At 36.8% G+C, this 17,165-nt stretch overlaps 1 protein-coding gene across 1 annotated transcript in view; it reads right to left on the reverse strand.

Moving 5' to 3' along the window:
• Positions 1-2,382: 2,382 nt before the first annotated feature.
• sptbn5 (spectrin, beta, non-erythrocytic 5) overlaps positions 2,383-17,165 on the reverse strand; it is a 28,335-nt gene continuing 13,552 nt past the window's right edge. Inside the window, exons 37-66 of the mRNA XM_079632895.1 lie at positions 17,044-17,162; positions 16,808-16,922; positions 16,303-16,416; positions 15,897-16,018; positions 15,644-15,806; positions 15,195-15,383; positions 15,011-15,088; positions 14,708-14,880; positions 13,894-13,984; positions 13,649-13,795; positions 13,398-13,535; positions 12,960-13,216; positions 12,421-12,607; positions 12,055-12,267; positions 11,781-11,977; positions 11,095-11,299; positions 10,626-10,802; positions 10,356-10,511; positions 10,027-10,244; positions 9,754-9,943; positions 8,328-8,504; positions 8,062-8,169; positions 7,125-7,865; positions 6,991-7,056; positions 6,764-6,847; positions 6,417-6,508; positions 6,207-6,320; positions 4,891-4,994; positions 4,704-4,799; positions 2,383-4,429 (exon numbers count right to left, since the gene is read on the reverse strand). Coding sequence (XP_079489021.1) covers positions 4,284-4,429; positions 4,704-4,799; positions 4,891-4,994; positions 6,207-6,320; positions 6,417-6,508; positions 6,764-6,847; positions 6,991-7,056; positions 7,125-7,865; positions 8,062-8,169; positions 8,328-8,504; positions 9,754-9,943; positions 10,027-10,244; positions 10,356-10,511; positions 10,626-10,802; positions 11,095-11,299; positions 11,781-11,977; positions 12,055-12,267; positions 12,421-12,607; positions 12,960-13,216; positions 13,398-13,535; positions 13,649-13,795; positions 13,894-13,984; positions 14,708-14,880; positions 15,011-15,088; positions 15,195-15,383; positions 15,644-15,806; positions 15,897-16,018; positions 16,303-16,416; positions 16,808-16,922; positions 17,044-17,162 — 4,977 coding nt within the window. The 3' untranslated portion in view covers positions 2,383-4,283. The remainder of the gene's footprint in view (positions 4,430-4,703; positions 4,800-4,890; positions 4,995-6,206; positions 6,321-6,416; positions 6,509-6,763; positions 6,848-6,990; positions 7,057-7,124; positions 7,866-8,061; positions 8,170-8,327; positions 8,505-9,753; positions 9,944-10,026; positions 10,245-10,355; positions 10,512-10,625; positions 10,803-11,094; positions 11,300-11,780; positions 11,978-12,054; positions 12,268-12,420; positions 12,608-12,959; positions 13,217-13,397; positions 13,536-13,648; positions 13,796-13,893; positions 13,985-14,707; positions 14,881-15,010; positions 15,089-15,194; positions 15,384-15,643; positions 15,807-15,896; positions 16,019-16,302; positions 16,417-16,807; positions 16,923-17,043; positions 17,163-17,165) is intronic.

Here is a 17,165-nt window from a genome sequence, read left to right on the forward strand (position 1 = left end):
AGCCACAGAAAACAGGTAGCCTACTACTTCCTGTATCGGAAATGTGTGCCTTTTAATATTCTACATGGAGCTATACTGCACAAATAGCTAACATTTGAAGACAATAAAGAGCGACAGTAGGCTATATTTGTAGCATTTGCATTAAATGTATCCTTTCCGACGACGATAGGCTATATTTATACGCTGATATATTTTAGCCTATTCGTTCTCGTGTCACATTTTAAATATTTTTCTTAAAGCGTCAAGTCCGTAGCCTACTTGTATATTTAGTCGCACGTTTATGTAAACGATTGTAAACATAAGCGATATTATGACGTTCATCCACACAGTAAGACGCTATAAGCATCTTTATTCCTAGCGTATGTTAATAATCATGCTACTAACTATGAACAACATCATCGGCAACAACAACTGAGGCAGTTGAAAATAACAAGATCAAGCACAATATTATTTTTACTTTGAATAATAATAATAGGCTAATAATAATAGGGATAGTAACAAAGCAGTAGACGATTATTTATTTATGGGTGTGTTTAGGTTATTCATTTAACGTGATAAACCAGATGCTATACATAAAACAGCAAATAACAGTGAATTGAGAAGGCCAATCAGTATGATCAAAAATGTCCACATACAAACTTACAATACAAAAGGAGAGAGTATATAGGCCTACGTACTGAGACAAAACTGGGAGCTTCCAACACATAAAATAAGAACAAGACCCCTACACTATTTTTAAGACATTCTGAAAAGACCTACAGTGCATCATTGTTTTAAAATAATAATAATAATAATAGCCTAATAATAATAATAAAATATGTGTCATTAAGGACGCAAAAATAACATGATGGATGCTGACATCAATTAGTGGCTTTATATTTACGGTTGAAGTTTCTCTAATGCAAGGGCTGATATGTGTGTATTTGTGTTGGGGACGTTGCAGGGGGGTTGACTGAACAACAGACACACGCACGGCACACACGCATTCACATGTGCAAACAAATCGTACACAGAGACACACGCAAACAAACAAACAAACTGGATTCCCACAAGGTGAAATGTTTGAGAATTAATTCAAAGTCAGTTTGCATGTAAACATATAGTTTTATAGACATTTAAATAAATAAAATAAAATGAGTCTTTACAAATTCAGCCTGTTGTATCATAAACTAATAAAAAACACAGAAAAAAATAAAACTTTTAGCTATTGTTGTTTATTTTGTTTATAACTCTATAAATAGACCAAATGCATTAACCCACACCTGCAATATCTGTGCGATATCATTTTAAGTGGAAAGTTGAATCAGACATTTTATGCAGAACACGTGAGAATTATTGGGCAAGGACATAACGTGTTTGTTGCTTAGTAGCCAATATAAAAATATGTGTTGCATTGCAAACATTGTTATTCTATAATGCCTATACATTAATTTAGATTTCTAACAAAAAAACACAAAAGTCTGGCACTAGTTGCACAGCCAGCAATATAACATATTGCATATTTCAAAGCATTTCTATCAATGCACAGCCATTTGTTGCTTTTAATGCACCTTGAAAAAGCTATTGACCCTTCCAAGCCGAAGGGAAAACAACAATTTGAGCGGATAAGATTGTGACTGTAATGTTATTTTTATTTTTTATTTTTTTTATAAATGGCACATTCTTGTAGCCCACCTTCAACAAACAAGATGTTAATGTCTCATCGACATTGTCTGACAGGTGCAAAAATATCTTTTCGCGGAGAGGAAAAAAACCCAGGCAAGATCAAAGTATAGAACTAGGTAGGCGGATGGATAATGCATAATTTTCAAACTTCTCTCATTTGATTACAGTTGTTAACACATTGTCCTTTAAATAAGAGCATATATCCCGTATTGATGGCACAATATAGGCTACTATTGATATATTATTTTATAGTCCATATCAAACGCAAGCCTTTCCGCTGTCTTTGTAAATTTCAGTTTGCTTTGCGATGGGCCATTAACAACAGGTACAGGCCAGAGTCTAATATTATTATCCAATTAATTAGCCCACATAAAAGTGGGACATTATTGTGGCCTATTTGATTTACTTTGACAAATCGTCATAAATAAATATAAACCGGTAATTTTATTAAGCTATTAACGCTGGATCGTAAGATATAAAAACTATGTGCAAATATGCTAACAATTTGTAAACTAAACGATATGGTGGTTTATTTTTTTTAATCATTTATTTATTTTAGTATTTAGATATTTATCTTCATTAAACCAACCTGAATGCATTGCATGCAGCAATGTAAAATAAAGGTTGTTTTAGTAGGCTAGGCCTGAAGAGTGTTAGATACTTTGCTTAATGCTTAATGAAATTAACATCAAAATAATTTTCTCAAATATATTTATTTGGGCTAAAACATCACCTCCATCACCTACAAGCAGCCTATAGCCTACGGTTGTGTTAATGACAGAAGGCTGATAAAGTTATTTTTACGCAGTGATGTGGGCTCTTCCTAAAATGACCTAAATGTTTATGAACACGTCGCTTAAATAAACACAGTTGTCACTTACCTCGACAAACATACGCCTGTGTTGAAATGAAAACTGATAAACAGGGAGGTAATCCTGGACAAAATCAATCCTGTCTGTTAAAACTGCAGCTTGTGTCTTTATTAGGATGCCCTCTAGCGGCGTGGAAAAATTGCAGCATTTCTTCTTTTGTGCGCTTAGATTTCAATCAGAGATCTTGAGAAAACTCATTTCTTTTCATTAAAACAAAACATACAGACTTTTTAGCATTTCGTTTTCCAATAGGCTAATAAATAATTTTAAAAATATAAAACTCATCCAAAAATGTTACACAGGATGATTTAGGCCTATTTGGTTCAGTTTTTAAAGCAAAATAAATATAGCCTAAGGAAAAAAATATTGTACTAAAATCTTGAGTTAAATATTTTGACAACGCGTCAAAACAAAACTCGTGAATGCATTTTATGCAGTCTTGTATCCTACTATATACAAGTTAGTAGGCTACAGCTAGAAGTAAATTGGTTTCTACATTTTAGAGATAGCCTACGATTTTACCGTTTAAAAAAAAACAATAGGCCTATGATACAAATAAAAAATAATCCGAGGTGTATTTATTCATGTTTAGTGTCGTTGCTAAAGTCGACCACAAAATTAAGTTTACAAAGTTTTCAATGACAATAAAAATGAAACCGTGAATAATCATATAATTTTATTTATGCATTAGCTTACTGTTGCACAATAGTCTATAGGCATCATAACTAATAATAATAACAAACGTTTAATTGTTAAATAGTTTAAGGTTTTAATTATAGGCTACAGTTCAGTATAGGCCTAATGGTCGCGGGAAATATGTAGTCTATATTTTTGTATTTTTACTGTGCCTAAATGTAAAATATGAGGGATCACGTTTTTCTAAGTTATCGCTAAAAAAATATGCTTTCTAATAATGTTTATAAACACGATGGCTTATGGTGTATATTTTCTGAAGAACTGTGCTTTTCATACAATTGCTTTTCATAGTCTGTAGCGCCATCATGTGGCGGGTGACCAGGTTCATTTAGTCATTATGAAGAAAGTTTTAAACAATGCCAAATGACTTGTAATGTAAATCTTAATTATGTATATGATCTAATTGCATATAGGGTGAATTATGAATTTATCAACGTTTTTGATAAATTCATAATGGAGCAGATAAAAGCTTTAATATTATCAACCTTTGAAGTTTTTTTATGATGTGCTAAAATATTGAAATTATATTTAATTTAAATGTAATAATTTAAGACATTTGAACACAGTAGAACAAAGACACTTGATGACAGTTATGTTCAATATATTTCAAAAAAATATTCAAACTTTCTGTCCCATTTTGCCCGATGCCCCACTTTTGCTGAACCCACCCCACAGCATGCATCTTCATCAGCACTAGAATCCTTAAAAATAATACAATCAGAGCTAAGCACATGATTTCATATTCATATACCAATATATATACTAAAAACTGATCTGATGGATTTAAGTTTTTAACATTATTTGTGATCACTCATTCACTGTATATCTTTGCAACATATTAAACAAATATTTATGAGGTGTCATTTCAAGCATGTAATCACAAAAAAAAGACGATAGATCAGCAGTATTAGTTTTAAAGATACTCAAATCAGTGTATAATAATAACAATAATGCATAATATTAAGATTCAAATATAAATAGCCTTAGTCAACTGTCATCTACTGCCACATCAAGTTAGAGGAGAAGGTGAAATCTGCTATTATGTCAAAATCATTTTTTGAAAAATTTCATGAAGCTCTTGCTTTTGGACTTGTCCTTGGCTCCATTCTCTGCCTCATTTTGTGGTGGGGGAGGAGGTGGGGCGGACAGGGGAGGCTGGTTCCTCTGTAGGCTTCTTACACGTTGAGTCACACTCACTGAAGAGAAGCAAAAACAGTTTGTTCGGTTTTAGACACATGCAGCAAATGTATCTCATGACATGAGAGAGATTATACATGTTATTATAATACATGACAAATCAATCTTTATCCAGAACATAAACATTAAAGTGACATTTTCATTTTGATAGTTCATTCTGATTCAAAAACGGTCCAAGTTGCGACACTAGAGACTGATTGGCCAGGCCTTTGGTAATTCGATTTTACAGCAACACTTTCAGATGCTTGACTCACTGGAGTTACGGGATCTCACCTGAGTCTTGGCTCTCTCCTCCGTCAGGGTAGCGGTGTCTGTTGTAGTAAGTGTGGGGAGGTTTTGGTGGGGGCTCACAGCTCTCGGTGGAGTCTTCTGTTAATACCAATGGCAAGTGTTAAGCAGAAGCACACACATTGGCACACATAAACGCACAGAAGTACCCAGGCTCTGTTTGTTCTCTCACCCTTTTCCTGTTTCGACTTTGTGGTGGAGACTTGAGTGTCAGATGTGTCGGCTGGCACAGACTCGCACTGCTCTGTGCTTTCTCTACTTGCTTCTGTGTTAATTCTGTGTGGGGACAAACATGACAGTCATAAGAGCATGTGAGAAAACTTTGTTGTCCGATAATATCATTCTTTCAGTAACTGATATATATATATATGTAAACTTATCAAAGGCAAATAAGAGTGTCCATTATTAAAATATAGATATTCAAGTTCTTAGAAATGTACTCTTTCTATTCATGTTGGTTTCATATGGTTATTTCAGGTTTTACGTCACATGGGTCCAACCCACAAACTTAATAGTTATAATATAATTTATAATAATTTATAGTTATAATAATTTATAAATAGTGTACATATATATCATATATGATAGAGTACACTATTTATAAATATTACGTTTGTGGGTTGGACCCATGTGACGTAAAACCTGAAATAACCTTACCTTGTCATAAAAGGGTCCATTTTTTAGGAGACTTATTGTCCTTGACAGTCATGGGGGTCTGCAAAACTCCTCTCTAAGATATCATTTTTATTTTCTGCCTGTTTTTACAGTAATACTTTCAGATGGTTGCATCACATTGAGTTTTATTTGGGGGACAAAGGTTTTTCAAATATTAATGATCAGTGAAGTAGTTTTGATCATGTAAACTACCAAACTTCAACATTTTGTGGCCAGTAATATATATCTAACATATACTTATAAATATATATTTTTTTATTAATACTTTTTTTTTCTTGGAAATAAATTAATACTTTTATTCAGAGTAAATTGATTAAAAATACATTTATAATGTAAAGACATTTATAATGTTACAAAAGTTTTGCATTTCACAAATGCCATTCCTTTTAACATTCTGTTCATAGAAGAATCTGGAAAAATATCACAGTTTCCATGAAAATATTAAGCAGCACAAATATTTTCAACATTGATAATAAGAAATGTTTCTTGAGCAACAAATCAGCATATTAGAATGATTTCTGAAGGATCATGTGAGTGACACACTGAAGACTGGAGTAATGATACTGAAAATTCAGCTTTACCATCACAGGAGTAAATGACATATAAAAATATATAAAATAATAAAAATATATGTTTTATTTTCAAGACTTTCATTCTTTTAATAAAACTTTTTCTTCATTATGATATCACCTTGACATTTTTGTCACCTTGATATTTTAATATTAAATGAATATGAATTTCAATTAAAAAATTAAAAACATGCCCATCACAGAAGAGGTGTTTGTTTAGATTTTAGTTTTTTTTTGATGTTACCCAGGATTGTCTGAAGACATTGTTGGATTTGTGCAATTCTGAAGCTCCTTCAACCACTTTTGCTGTTCTTCTTGAGATGAGGCGGCAAACAGATATTGACTGCCATCACTCAACCTAAACCAGAGAGTGAAACAGATTATAGATTTCTTTTTATCTGAAATGTGAGCAGATGTTCCTATTTCATGGCAGGTGGCATGAATCATCCCTCACATGAGTTTGAAAGTATGCTCCTTTCTTCTGTAGTAAGGATTGTTTTTACAAACTGCTCCAGCCAAGGTGATCGGTGGCCAGCGTGCACAATTCTGTATTAAATGACATGGATTAAAGAGGAAAAATAATCAGAGTCCACCATAGAAACATCTCCTTAAATTGATATAATGGCTCTTAATTGCATCTTAATGCATTATGTGGTGAAATTACTAATATAGGGTTAACTGCAGAAATAATCGCCGTCTGTCTGGACATATAGTTAATTAATATTAAACAGTCCCTCTTTCACTAGTGCGTCTAGCCAAGTATATGTGTGTGTGACCATGTTGTGTGTGTGTGAGCCATACCTCACTGGCGGCATCTTGGTCTTTAAACAGATTGAGTGTCTCCTCTTCCAGTAGTGCATAGACCGTTTCCCAGTGATCCAAGCCCTGATCCAAACCAACAGATCAATGTTACACCATTAAGTGCTCTTACAGAAACAAAACCACACTATAAACAAAGAAGTGGAGCTAAGGATGTCAGAGAGAGCTTTTTAATCAATATCACCATTGGTGTTGGTTAGAAAGCTTACTTTATATCCGCCTTGCTTCAGTTTAATCTCCAAGGTTCCCTCCATTTTGGCACGTCCTGCTGTGATCTAGAAATATACACAAATTGCAGCCCAAAAAGGTGACTAAAACAAACAGGACAAAAAAAAGTGTTTACCTTAGTGGCAACAGTCGAGTTGACTATTGAAACGTTAGTAGAAGAGGGTGCTTGAACTTCTTCCGGGTCTAAAAGAGAAGACGGAGGAGATGACTGAGGGGTTTGTAGTGGGGTGGAAGAGGGAAGGTTTGTCTCCTCTGAGTTTTGGTTGTCGGCCATTTCTGCATCTTCGGAGGGTGGCTCAGGAGGTTTTGATGCAGGAGGACCCCAAATCTCTTTATCAGGGCTTGATGGTTTCAGACGCCTAGGAGTGATCCTTGGTTTGGCAATGACAGTGATGGAGGGTTCTCTCGGAGTATCAACCTCATCTTCAGATGTGGTGTGGCCAGTCTTGAGGACATTGTGTAAATAATGGGGTTTGTAAGCAGCACTAGAAGCTTCTGAGGAGTTGGGGCTGTCCAGATCAGAGGTGGACGGTTTGTCGGGGGACGTTACGGTATCTCTATCGCTGCTGCTGTTGCTCCTGAAGCCTGATGCCACTGGTGACACCACAGATGAGTCTGTTTTACCACTGCTGCTTCTCTGCAGGATGGCAGACCTGGCTGTAGGGTCTTGCGAGGGTATGGTTGAATTACCACTCTTACCACCGCTGTTCCTAAGGACAGGGCTAGTCAGTGAGGGGCGGGAGGACAAAGCAGGACGCTCAGACGGCTTTCGCTTTAGTGAAGTTACATGAATGGGCTTGTCCCTGCTGCTGTCTGTACTGTCACCTCTTTGAATTTCTTTTATCTTCTTTTCTCTCTGGCAGAGCAAAGAAAGAGCAGAGAAATCAAAAAGGGTGAATCGAAACTGATGAATGTGGATGATTGCATCTTTAAAAAGGCATGAAACTGCTTTTGAATTTGATCTGAAAGGTGTGTAAAGTTAACGGGAAGAATTTCATCTGCCAAAAAAATGGAATTAAGTATGCAAAGTATTGAGAAAATCTGTATTTTACCTGTGTTCTTCTGGCTTGAAGGGCATTAAATCTCTCACTCTGGGCTTGAATCATGGCTTCCAGATCCTCTTGCTTCTTCATTAACTCCAAAACATCTGATACTGAGTCCTGTCCAACCATTCAATACAAGTAAGATTTCATGAAGGTGTTTTTCCCCCCCAGCCAATTGGATTATTATGCAGTTTACAAATATGTAAATATATTTCCCAATTTCCCAAATTCATAAAAAACGAATACATAAATCAGTAAACTGCGGACAGCCTCACCCCATAGTCCTCTGCTCTGAGCGTGCTCTCATAGGTGTTGAGCCAGTGCTCGGCCTGCTCCAGCTCTCTCTGCAGCTGCTGCAGTTCAAGGTCTTCCTGATACTGAGCTCTCCTTTCAGCCCAAGCCTCCAGCACCCGCACCTCCAGCTCCTGGAGCTGCACAATACGATCCTCCAACTGCAAAGACAGAGATAGAGAATTTTTTTTTTTTTTAAGACTTAGTTTCATCTGTTGTGACCTACAAAATGCATTCATAAAAAGGTAAAAAAGGATCACTGTACATGTTGATCATGTTTCGTTGTAAACTAAACGTTGCTGATGAAGAGAATTGTTGCATTGAAACTTTTCCCTGAATTAAGTTTTTACAGCATCCCATACTTTTCATTTAGACTGTAACATTTAAATGTAAACGTTTTTAAAACACTCGGCACCATACACTTGCCCACTTTGTAAATGTTGAAAGAAAAACTGCACATCACCCACTAAAAGACTAACGATCACACACTATTGGACTTTCAGGTGGTTCAGATTATAACAAACCCACAGAAACAAAATAAAACAGAGTTCTAAAATCATTTAATATCCTCAGACTGAATAGAATTATAATCTGATTTTGAAGCTAATATAATCGTGTGCCCATCACACACTACCAGCATATCTTTTGCGTTATTTACATACTATTATAGTAGTAACACTTTACAATAAGGTCTCATTTGTTAATATTAGTTAATGAATTAACTAACATGCACTAACAATGAGCAATACATTTGTTACAGTATTTATTAATATTAATGTTAGTTGAAAAAATGCAGTTGTTCATTGTTTATGTTTAGTTAATGCACTGTCAACTGTTATACTGTACAACTATGAATGTATGCTGTACAGCATACATAAATCCTGTAGAAGTATTGTTCATTCTTAGTTCATGTTAACTAAAGTTGTTAACTAATGAAACCTTATTGTAAAGTGTTACCATTATAGTATTTATAAATATTTTAAATTTTATTTACTTAAATTTTATGTTTAGTTTTAAGATTTCTATATTTACCGATAGTAATTGTACTAATTACTAAATTAATAGTAATTTCTATTTAATTGATTTGTATTTAAAATTTTCTTTTAGCACTTACATTTTATTTTAGTTAGATGCCATGGCAACATTTCCATCTTTCCATTTATTATTATTATTATTTAATTTCACCTTTATTTCAATTAATGAAAATAATTTTTAATAGTTTTAGTTAATGATAACACTTCACACTATGCGATTTTTTGTGTGTGAAATCTGTCCACTCCGACATAAATATCTGCAGACTAGCTCTTACTTTCACTAACTAGCATCAACTATTCTAAACTGCAAATTGGGGCAAAAATCTGGGCAAAAGTTGTGTAAGTGTATTCCAGCCTTCAGATGTAAGTGCTGTACCTCGTGACTCATGAAGTTCCCCTCTTCCATCAGATGTCTCCCTTCATTTTTAACCATTTCTGATTTGTCCAGCTGCCTGTCAATCTGTGTGCGGTACTCATTGTGTCTTTTAATCAGCTGCTCCAAGTCTTTAACCTCGCCTCCAACCCCCTCGCCTGTCACTAGGGACAATGTCTCCTTAAACCAGCCCCTAAGACAGTATCAACAACATCAATGTAAAACAGCAGAACAACACATTAAAAACAGCCAAAAAAAAAGGAAAACATTGCATACATCAGCTCTCTCCATTCCGTCAGATATCTCTGAACGGCCTCTGCCTGCTGGAGTCTTTGTCTGCGCTGGTTGGCCTTCTCCAGCAGGCTGCTCCAGATCTCGTCCACTTCCTGTAGCCTCTCGCTCAAAGTGTCCCTCACTCGAGGACACCTGCGGACCAGAGCTTTGCCTTCCTCTTTTCGACGAGACACGTCGTCTTCTATCACTGCAAGGTCTCTCTGATGGAACAAATGGTTGCACTATTTTAAAAATCCACCTGTGGTAAATGTTTAAATGTTTTGAATTAAACATCAGGCTGATAGTAACAACTGCGTATGAATATTGGGTACCTCTAAGCCTTCATGTTGGCGAATAAGAGCTTGGACACTGAGCAGGTCGTTCTCCTGCTCCTCCGAGTCCAGAGCCACCTCTTTTTCATTCATCCAGCTCCTAAGCTCATCCAGGTCATGGTAAAACTGGTGAACCTCTCGAGCGGAGCGCAGGTTCTGTCAAAAATATGTGCTTATTACTCTAAGAAGAGGCTCAATCTTTAATATCAGTCAAATATAAACAGTGAGCAGAACCTTAGAAGAATTGTCATTGTTTATTTTTTATATTACCTCTGCTCTTGCTTTCATAGCCTTGTTTAAATCCTCCCAGAGCTTGAGTAGCTCTCTCTCTTTTTGCTGTGCCTCTGATGACTGCACGGTCTGCTTCAGCTTTTGGACAGTGCTCAGCTTACTCAGGCCCAGAGTGTCCACCTCTTCTGCAAAATCCTCAAACTTCTTCTGCAGTGCCTAATAAGAGCAAGCGAGTTCATTGAAAAATTTATTTTGATGATTAAAATAGTTCTTCCAGTTACAAAGGTTGTGTGGTCTAACAAGTAATGGTACTTGTTAGAAGCAAGCAACTATGGTAGATTTATAGTGCATGATCTATAAGAATAAATAACATCATTATGCAGTGTGCCATGAAGAAGGAAAATAAACCATATTTAACAGAAAAAGGTAAATATATAAAGACTACATCAATCTTAATTGTATAGTGTGTTTTTGCTCTCTTGGCAAACTAATTTTGAGGCATTCTTACCTCCACCCCTTCCAGATCTTGTCCAAAATCATCAGACTCTGCTATGGTCTTGCGAGAAAGGAGCCAGTTCTGTAGGTCTCTGGATTCTCTCTCAAATACATAGAGATTGTACTGATTCTCCAACTCTGTGCGACGTTCAGCAGACAGCTGTAGAAGTGTCTCAAACTCACCCTGCATATCTTCAAGGCTCTTACTCACTAAATGGCTGCAAAGACACGTTATAAAGTCAGAACATGTCATTCAAACAAATGCTGTTCTTTTTAACCTTTATATTTATTACAGTCTTGAAAAAAAAATTATCATGGTTTCCACAAAATATTAAGTAGCACAAGTGTTTTCAGCAACATCAAATCAGCGAAGGATCATGTGACACTGAAGACTGAAGTAATAATGCTGAAAATTTTGCTTTGTCATCACAGGATTAAATATTTTAAAATATATTCAAATAATTAACTGTTATTTTAAACTTTAGTAATATTTCTCAATATATTATAGTTTTTACAGTATTTTTTTATTTTAAAAAGTATAAGACACTATTTAAAAAAAAAATCCTTCAACAACATCAAAAACAAACTTTGTACTGTCATGTCTTCTTGAATTAAAAGCATCGGGTAACATTCTGCTGACCGCAAAGTCATTACAAATATCAGCAATTAATCAGTGCTCACATGACCTAATGACTGTACCTGTTGGGATGTTGAGACTTCTCTAGATCAGTGCCAGTTTTCAGGAGTGCCTCTACTTTTCCACGCTGGCTTTCCAACTCTAGGTCAGCTGTGTCCAGTTTCCTGAGGAAAGCTTCAGTGGCTTCCTCGCTCTTTCCATAGTCCCTAGACTCTAATACAGGCCTCTGTTCCTCCATCCACTGCTCCAGTTGGGACACCTGTCATAATGGAGAGACATTAGGCATCAGATTTGATATGTATATGAATCACATTGCTTTATGAACTGGTAATACACCTCTGAGAGAAAGGTCTGGATTTTTAGTGCTTGTTGAAGCAGGCGATCTTTATTTGTTGACTCTTTCTTCAGAGTGTCAAAGTTCTTCTTTAACTCGGCAAGTCTTTCACTGATCTCACGTGATGCAAAGTGTCGTCCTCGCACCAGGTTCTGTCCTGCCTCCTGTACAGCCATTATTAGAGGTGTCCGGTTCTCAATTTCCTGCATCACAACCTGTAATGGGAAGGTATTAGCATATCAGAAGCGGCTCTTTGTGTTTCCTGAGAAGGCCTGGCGGAAAAAAGAAGAAGCGCAAAAAAGCCTGGACTACAGTCCACCAAAGTTTTGAAGCACCATTATGGTTACAGAGTTCTGGACCAGACTAACCAGATGTTTTTTGACTATGGTTTGTATGCTCTGCAGGGAAGTGCCCAAGTCTTTCGTGACTGTGACCTGCAGCTTGTCCTGAATCCACAGCAGCTCATCCTCTAAGTCCCTGTAGAACTGGAACAGCAGCTGCCATGACTCCAGAGTTTCCCTGCGGGCCTGCAGCGGCTCAGCCAGGCCATTATACCTGAGAAAAATTATTAAATGTAATTGTTTTTCACTCAATCTGTCAATCAAATTAAATAAAACATAATACCACACGTGCTAAAGGATTACATGTAGTATGACACAGCAAAAATGTGGTGTGTTATAATGTTTTAGATAACTTTACTGACATTTCAAAGCTCATGAATACAGTGGCCACATTAATGTTTAATCTTAAGTAATATTTCTCACTTATCAAATCTTTTACTTTCTCAATTATTAGTTTTTGCCCCTCACAGGATTTGGTGACCATTGGGCCACCACGTTCAAACTATCTACAGCACCTCAAATTTTTCCACAGTAAGATGAGCTGTTTTTCCTGAACAAAAACATACCTCCTGACCACCTCCCAAACCCTCTGCTGTATATTTTCTGCAAGAAAGTTGCCTTGAGAGCTGAAGTCTTTGGCTATGTCCACCAGCCCCTGGACCTTCTCCATGTGTGCATCTACCATTTCTTCCAGGCCCTGCAGGGCCTTTAGCAGCCTACTAACAGAGGCAAGATCACCCCCGTAGTCCTCATTCGCCACTTCTACTTCCACTGATCCAAGCCACTCTTCAATGTCATCCAAAGAGCGCTGAAACTGCAACGCCTAGAGAAAAACAGAGAAAAGCCAAACAAAAACCTCAAATCCAAGATGATATTTCAGACCAATCTGAAAGTCATGGGGATATGCTGGTGTCTAATATTCATTGTCAGAGAACCATGTGTAAGCAGCATCTCTAAAGGATATCAGAATCAGAAGAATGGCATGAGTTTTTAGTATGCTGTACCTGATATGCTTGCTGTAGACGTGACTTCTTCTCTTTGCAGTTGCTTAAAAGCTGGTCCCAGCTGTCATCGACATCTTTTATTCGTGGTTTTATCTTGCTTTTAGCAGAATGACTGGATGCTAGCATGTTATCACCCTCCTGAAGAAACATTTCCTGTGTAAGACTAAACGCTGCTGATGCCCTTTTAAATCTGAATTTCATACAAATTGAGAACGATTAAGAGATATTTAGACATTCTTTAAGAGTCATACTTTTATGAGGTTCTGCACTCTGTTGCGGTTAGCCAGTATCTCTGCCTCAAAGCTCTGGTGTTTTAGTAGCTTAGCCTGCAGGTTGATAGGATCTCTCCAGCTCTCATCAACAGCCACAGAGTTCTTCTCATTCAACCATGAGGAAACCTTTACAAAAGAGAATTTCACTTCGTAAAAAAGATACTGATGTGTAAAATAGATCAGACTAGCACATTTCATCTCTCTGAGTTTTCTTCTTCACACACCTCATAGCTTCCTTCCATGAATTTCTGCAACTGTAGAGATTCTTCCAAAGCTTTACGTCTGGCATTGCTCATTTCCAGTACTTTGTCCTTCCTTCAAGAAAGGAATTTTACATAAACAGTACTTTATAATGTTTCTGATCTTCAAACCTTTGTGAAAAAAGTGCACTTAAATGTATTGAATGTGCACTTGTAGTGTTCTTCAAATCTTAAAAGTATATTTGTACTTGCAAATAATATAATACTAATAAAATAAATGGTCACTTTGTAATAATGCGGGGCAACAAAATCAAGCTCCTCTTCTATTATATCAAAATCCTCCAACATTTCTCATAAAAAATTATTGTTTTAGACTTCTAATTCGTGACCGGTGTTTTGTTTTGCTCTATCATCTATCCAGCTTTCGTCAATACGTCATGTGCGGGTCAGAGGTCACTCTTCTGCCGGAACTACTCGCGTACGGCCATTAAAAGAAGCCAGCGATTATAGCTTATAAAGTTATAAATATAGATATTTGTCTCAAAAAAACGCATCGCTTTGCTTCAGAAGGCCTTTATTAACCCCCTGGAGCCGTATGGATTACTTTTATGATGGTTGTATGCGCTTTTTTGGCTTCAAAGTCTCTGGTACCATTCACTTCCATTATAAAGCTTGGAAGAGGCAGGATATTTTTAATTTAACTCAGATTGGGCTTAAACTAACCCTTTAAGTATATGCTTTTTAATATTATTTCTGTAATAAGTACTATTTTTAAAAGTGTGCTGAAGTGTAATTCTTTTTTTACAAGGGAAGTGAGTTTTGTTTGCTTACTGCATACCTGAGCAGAATAGCTTTGGCCTTCTTCTTGATGTTGTCAGAGTCATAGTGCTGTGCCTGTATGAGCTGTTGAGCAAACCTGTCCACCTCTGCCACCTGCTCCATCTGAGCTTCTAGAGAGTTCTCAAACAGAGCGTGCTTCCTCTGAAGAGCTTCCACCTCTGAGAGTGAACCCTGCAATGACAGTGTGACACATCTTTCAGCATCCAATTCCAAAGTTACAGAGGATAAAACACCCAAAAACGTTTTGTTTTCTAATAAGGTGAAATGTTACTCCAAAGGGTCCAAGAATTTAAGCACTTACCCCAAGATTTTCATTGATCAAGAAAGCCTCCCTGTTACTCATCCAGCTCTCAGTCTGGTCAGCATATCCCAGGAATATCTGCAACCAATCAATATCTCATTATGCTCCACATAATACCTCACAAATACTCTAGAATAAACAGAACCTTAATGAAGCAAAACGACCAGCTGCTTTGATAAGTCACCTGGAGCTTTAGTGCTTGATCCAGAGTGTTCTTTCGGTCCTCCCAAGCTTGAGCTAGCTTTGCTTTGGCATCCTCCAGCTTGCTTAGGGCTTCTTTAATCTCGTCTGAATCACTGTGTCCAGATTTCACAAGATTCTGTCCAAAACTCCTAACTGAATCGATACGCTCACTGCGGGCATCTATCTCAGCCTGCAATCATTAAATGTTAATACAGTATAACACAAGTCTGCTATCATCTAATAGCATGTATTACTAACAATTCATCTAACAGTATGTACTGTACTATGACAATTCACTAGTGATGTTCCTCATTTTTAAGTTGCTTTAGATCAAAGCGTCTGATAAAAGAATAAAGGTAATGTACCGGTATATGTTTTAGCTTTTATTTCTTGACAGAAAAAAATAGGAACACAAAACAAAAACAATCTGCCATTTTTTTTTTCAAATACCTTCCAGTTTTGGTGCTCTAGTATGAAACTCTCAGCTTCAGTCTTATTTTTTGGCAGGCCGTTCTTTGCCATCTCATCGCTCTGCTTCAGGGTCCAGTCCAACAGAAGGCGCTGGTTGGCTTTGAATAGTTGCAGCTGATGAGACTCCTGCAACCGTTCCTTCCTACACAACAAAAGTAATAAAATATTCATATAAATATCACATTATTATTATCATTATAAACTAAGAATAAAGCAACTTATGGCAACATACCTTCGTTTGATTTCCTTGTCCAGCTTCACTAAAGCAATGTTGACCTCTTCCTGCTTCTTTCTAAGTTTGTCAGACAGATCACAGTGTTTCCTCAAGCGATCTTTAGTGTCCTTCTCCAGGGCCTGGTTTTACAAATTAGACCAATTGTGTTCTTTGTAACCCTTCTTGTAAGCAGACAAGCTTTAGTGGTTTACACTACAGCATATAATGCACCATGAAGGGTTCATTTAAAGGCTTTTCTACTTACAGCAGTTACTTTATTGGAAGGTGCTGAGAGATTTTCTATAAAGCCTTTAACCACAAAGCTAGCACACACAATAGATATTGTATAGGACGTGCTACCCACAGTGCACTGATTAATATGGATGAATGTGTTCTTTGTATAACAGCTGTCCAGTCTACTCACAGAGCCTCTCTCCTGGATAACTCTGGCCTCCCTCTCCATCTCCTCGTGCCTGCGAATGAGGTTTTCCACACTCTCCACATCCACTCCACAGCCCTGACCCTGGAGCAGTAGCATCTGTGGCCGAATAAAAATAATAATAATAATAATAATAATAAAATAAATAAATAATAAATTAAATTAAGAATATTTCATAAAGAATATTACATAAAATAAATTTTAAGATATTGTTATATTGTAAAATTAAATATAAAATATTTTAAATTGCATGGATGAATTTTCATCAAAATGAAAAAACTAAAAGAGATTTAAGCAGTTATGATCTTGCCGATTTGAAAAATGGAATGTTTCATTTCACTGAGTATTATATGGGTTCCACGCCAAAGTTGAGTTCAGATTCCAAAGCATACAATTTGGCAGCTATACCCTCTCTCTCTCTCTCTCTCTCTCTCTCTCTCTCTCTCTCTCTCTCTCTCTCTCTCTCTCTCTCTCTCTCTCTCTCTCTCACCTTCTCTCCAGCTCTGTCCCGGACTTCCTCCAGCTCTCGAATCAAGGCGTGGACTTCTAGCGCTGCCTCCAGCTTCCTCTTATAGCTGCTCAGGTTGCCATGGAAATTACTCCATCTGTTGGGAAGGCGACAAGAAAGTCAAAACGAAAACAAACAACAATATGCAAGATATAACAGAGGACAGGTGTATTTTCGTAATTGAACATGGATCTCATTTGAAACATAGGAGGATGTACCGTTCATTGAGCTGCTGCCTACGCTTTTTCACAGTCTCCAACTCATCACTTTTCTGTCGCTCTAGCCGGGCTGCCAGAGTGTTGATTGTCTTGATGTGAGCATCATCAACAGTCACATCCTA

This window comes from Phoxinus phoxinus (genome assembly GCF_949152265.1).
Source record: "Phoxinus phoxinus genome assembly, chromosome: 13".
NCBI classification, from domain to species: Eukaryota; Metazoa; Chordata; class Actinopteri; order Cypriniformes; family Leuciscidae; genus Phoxinus; species Phoxinus phoxinus.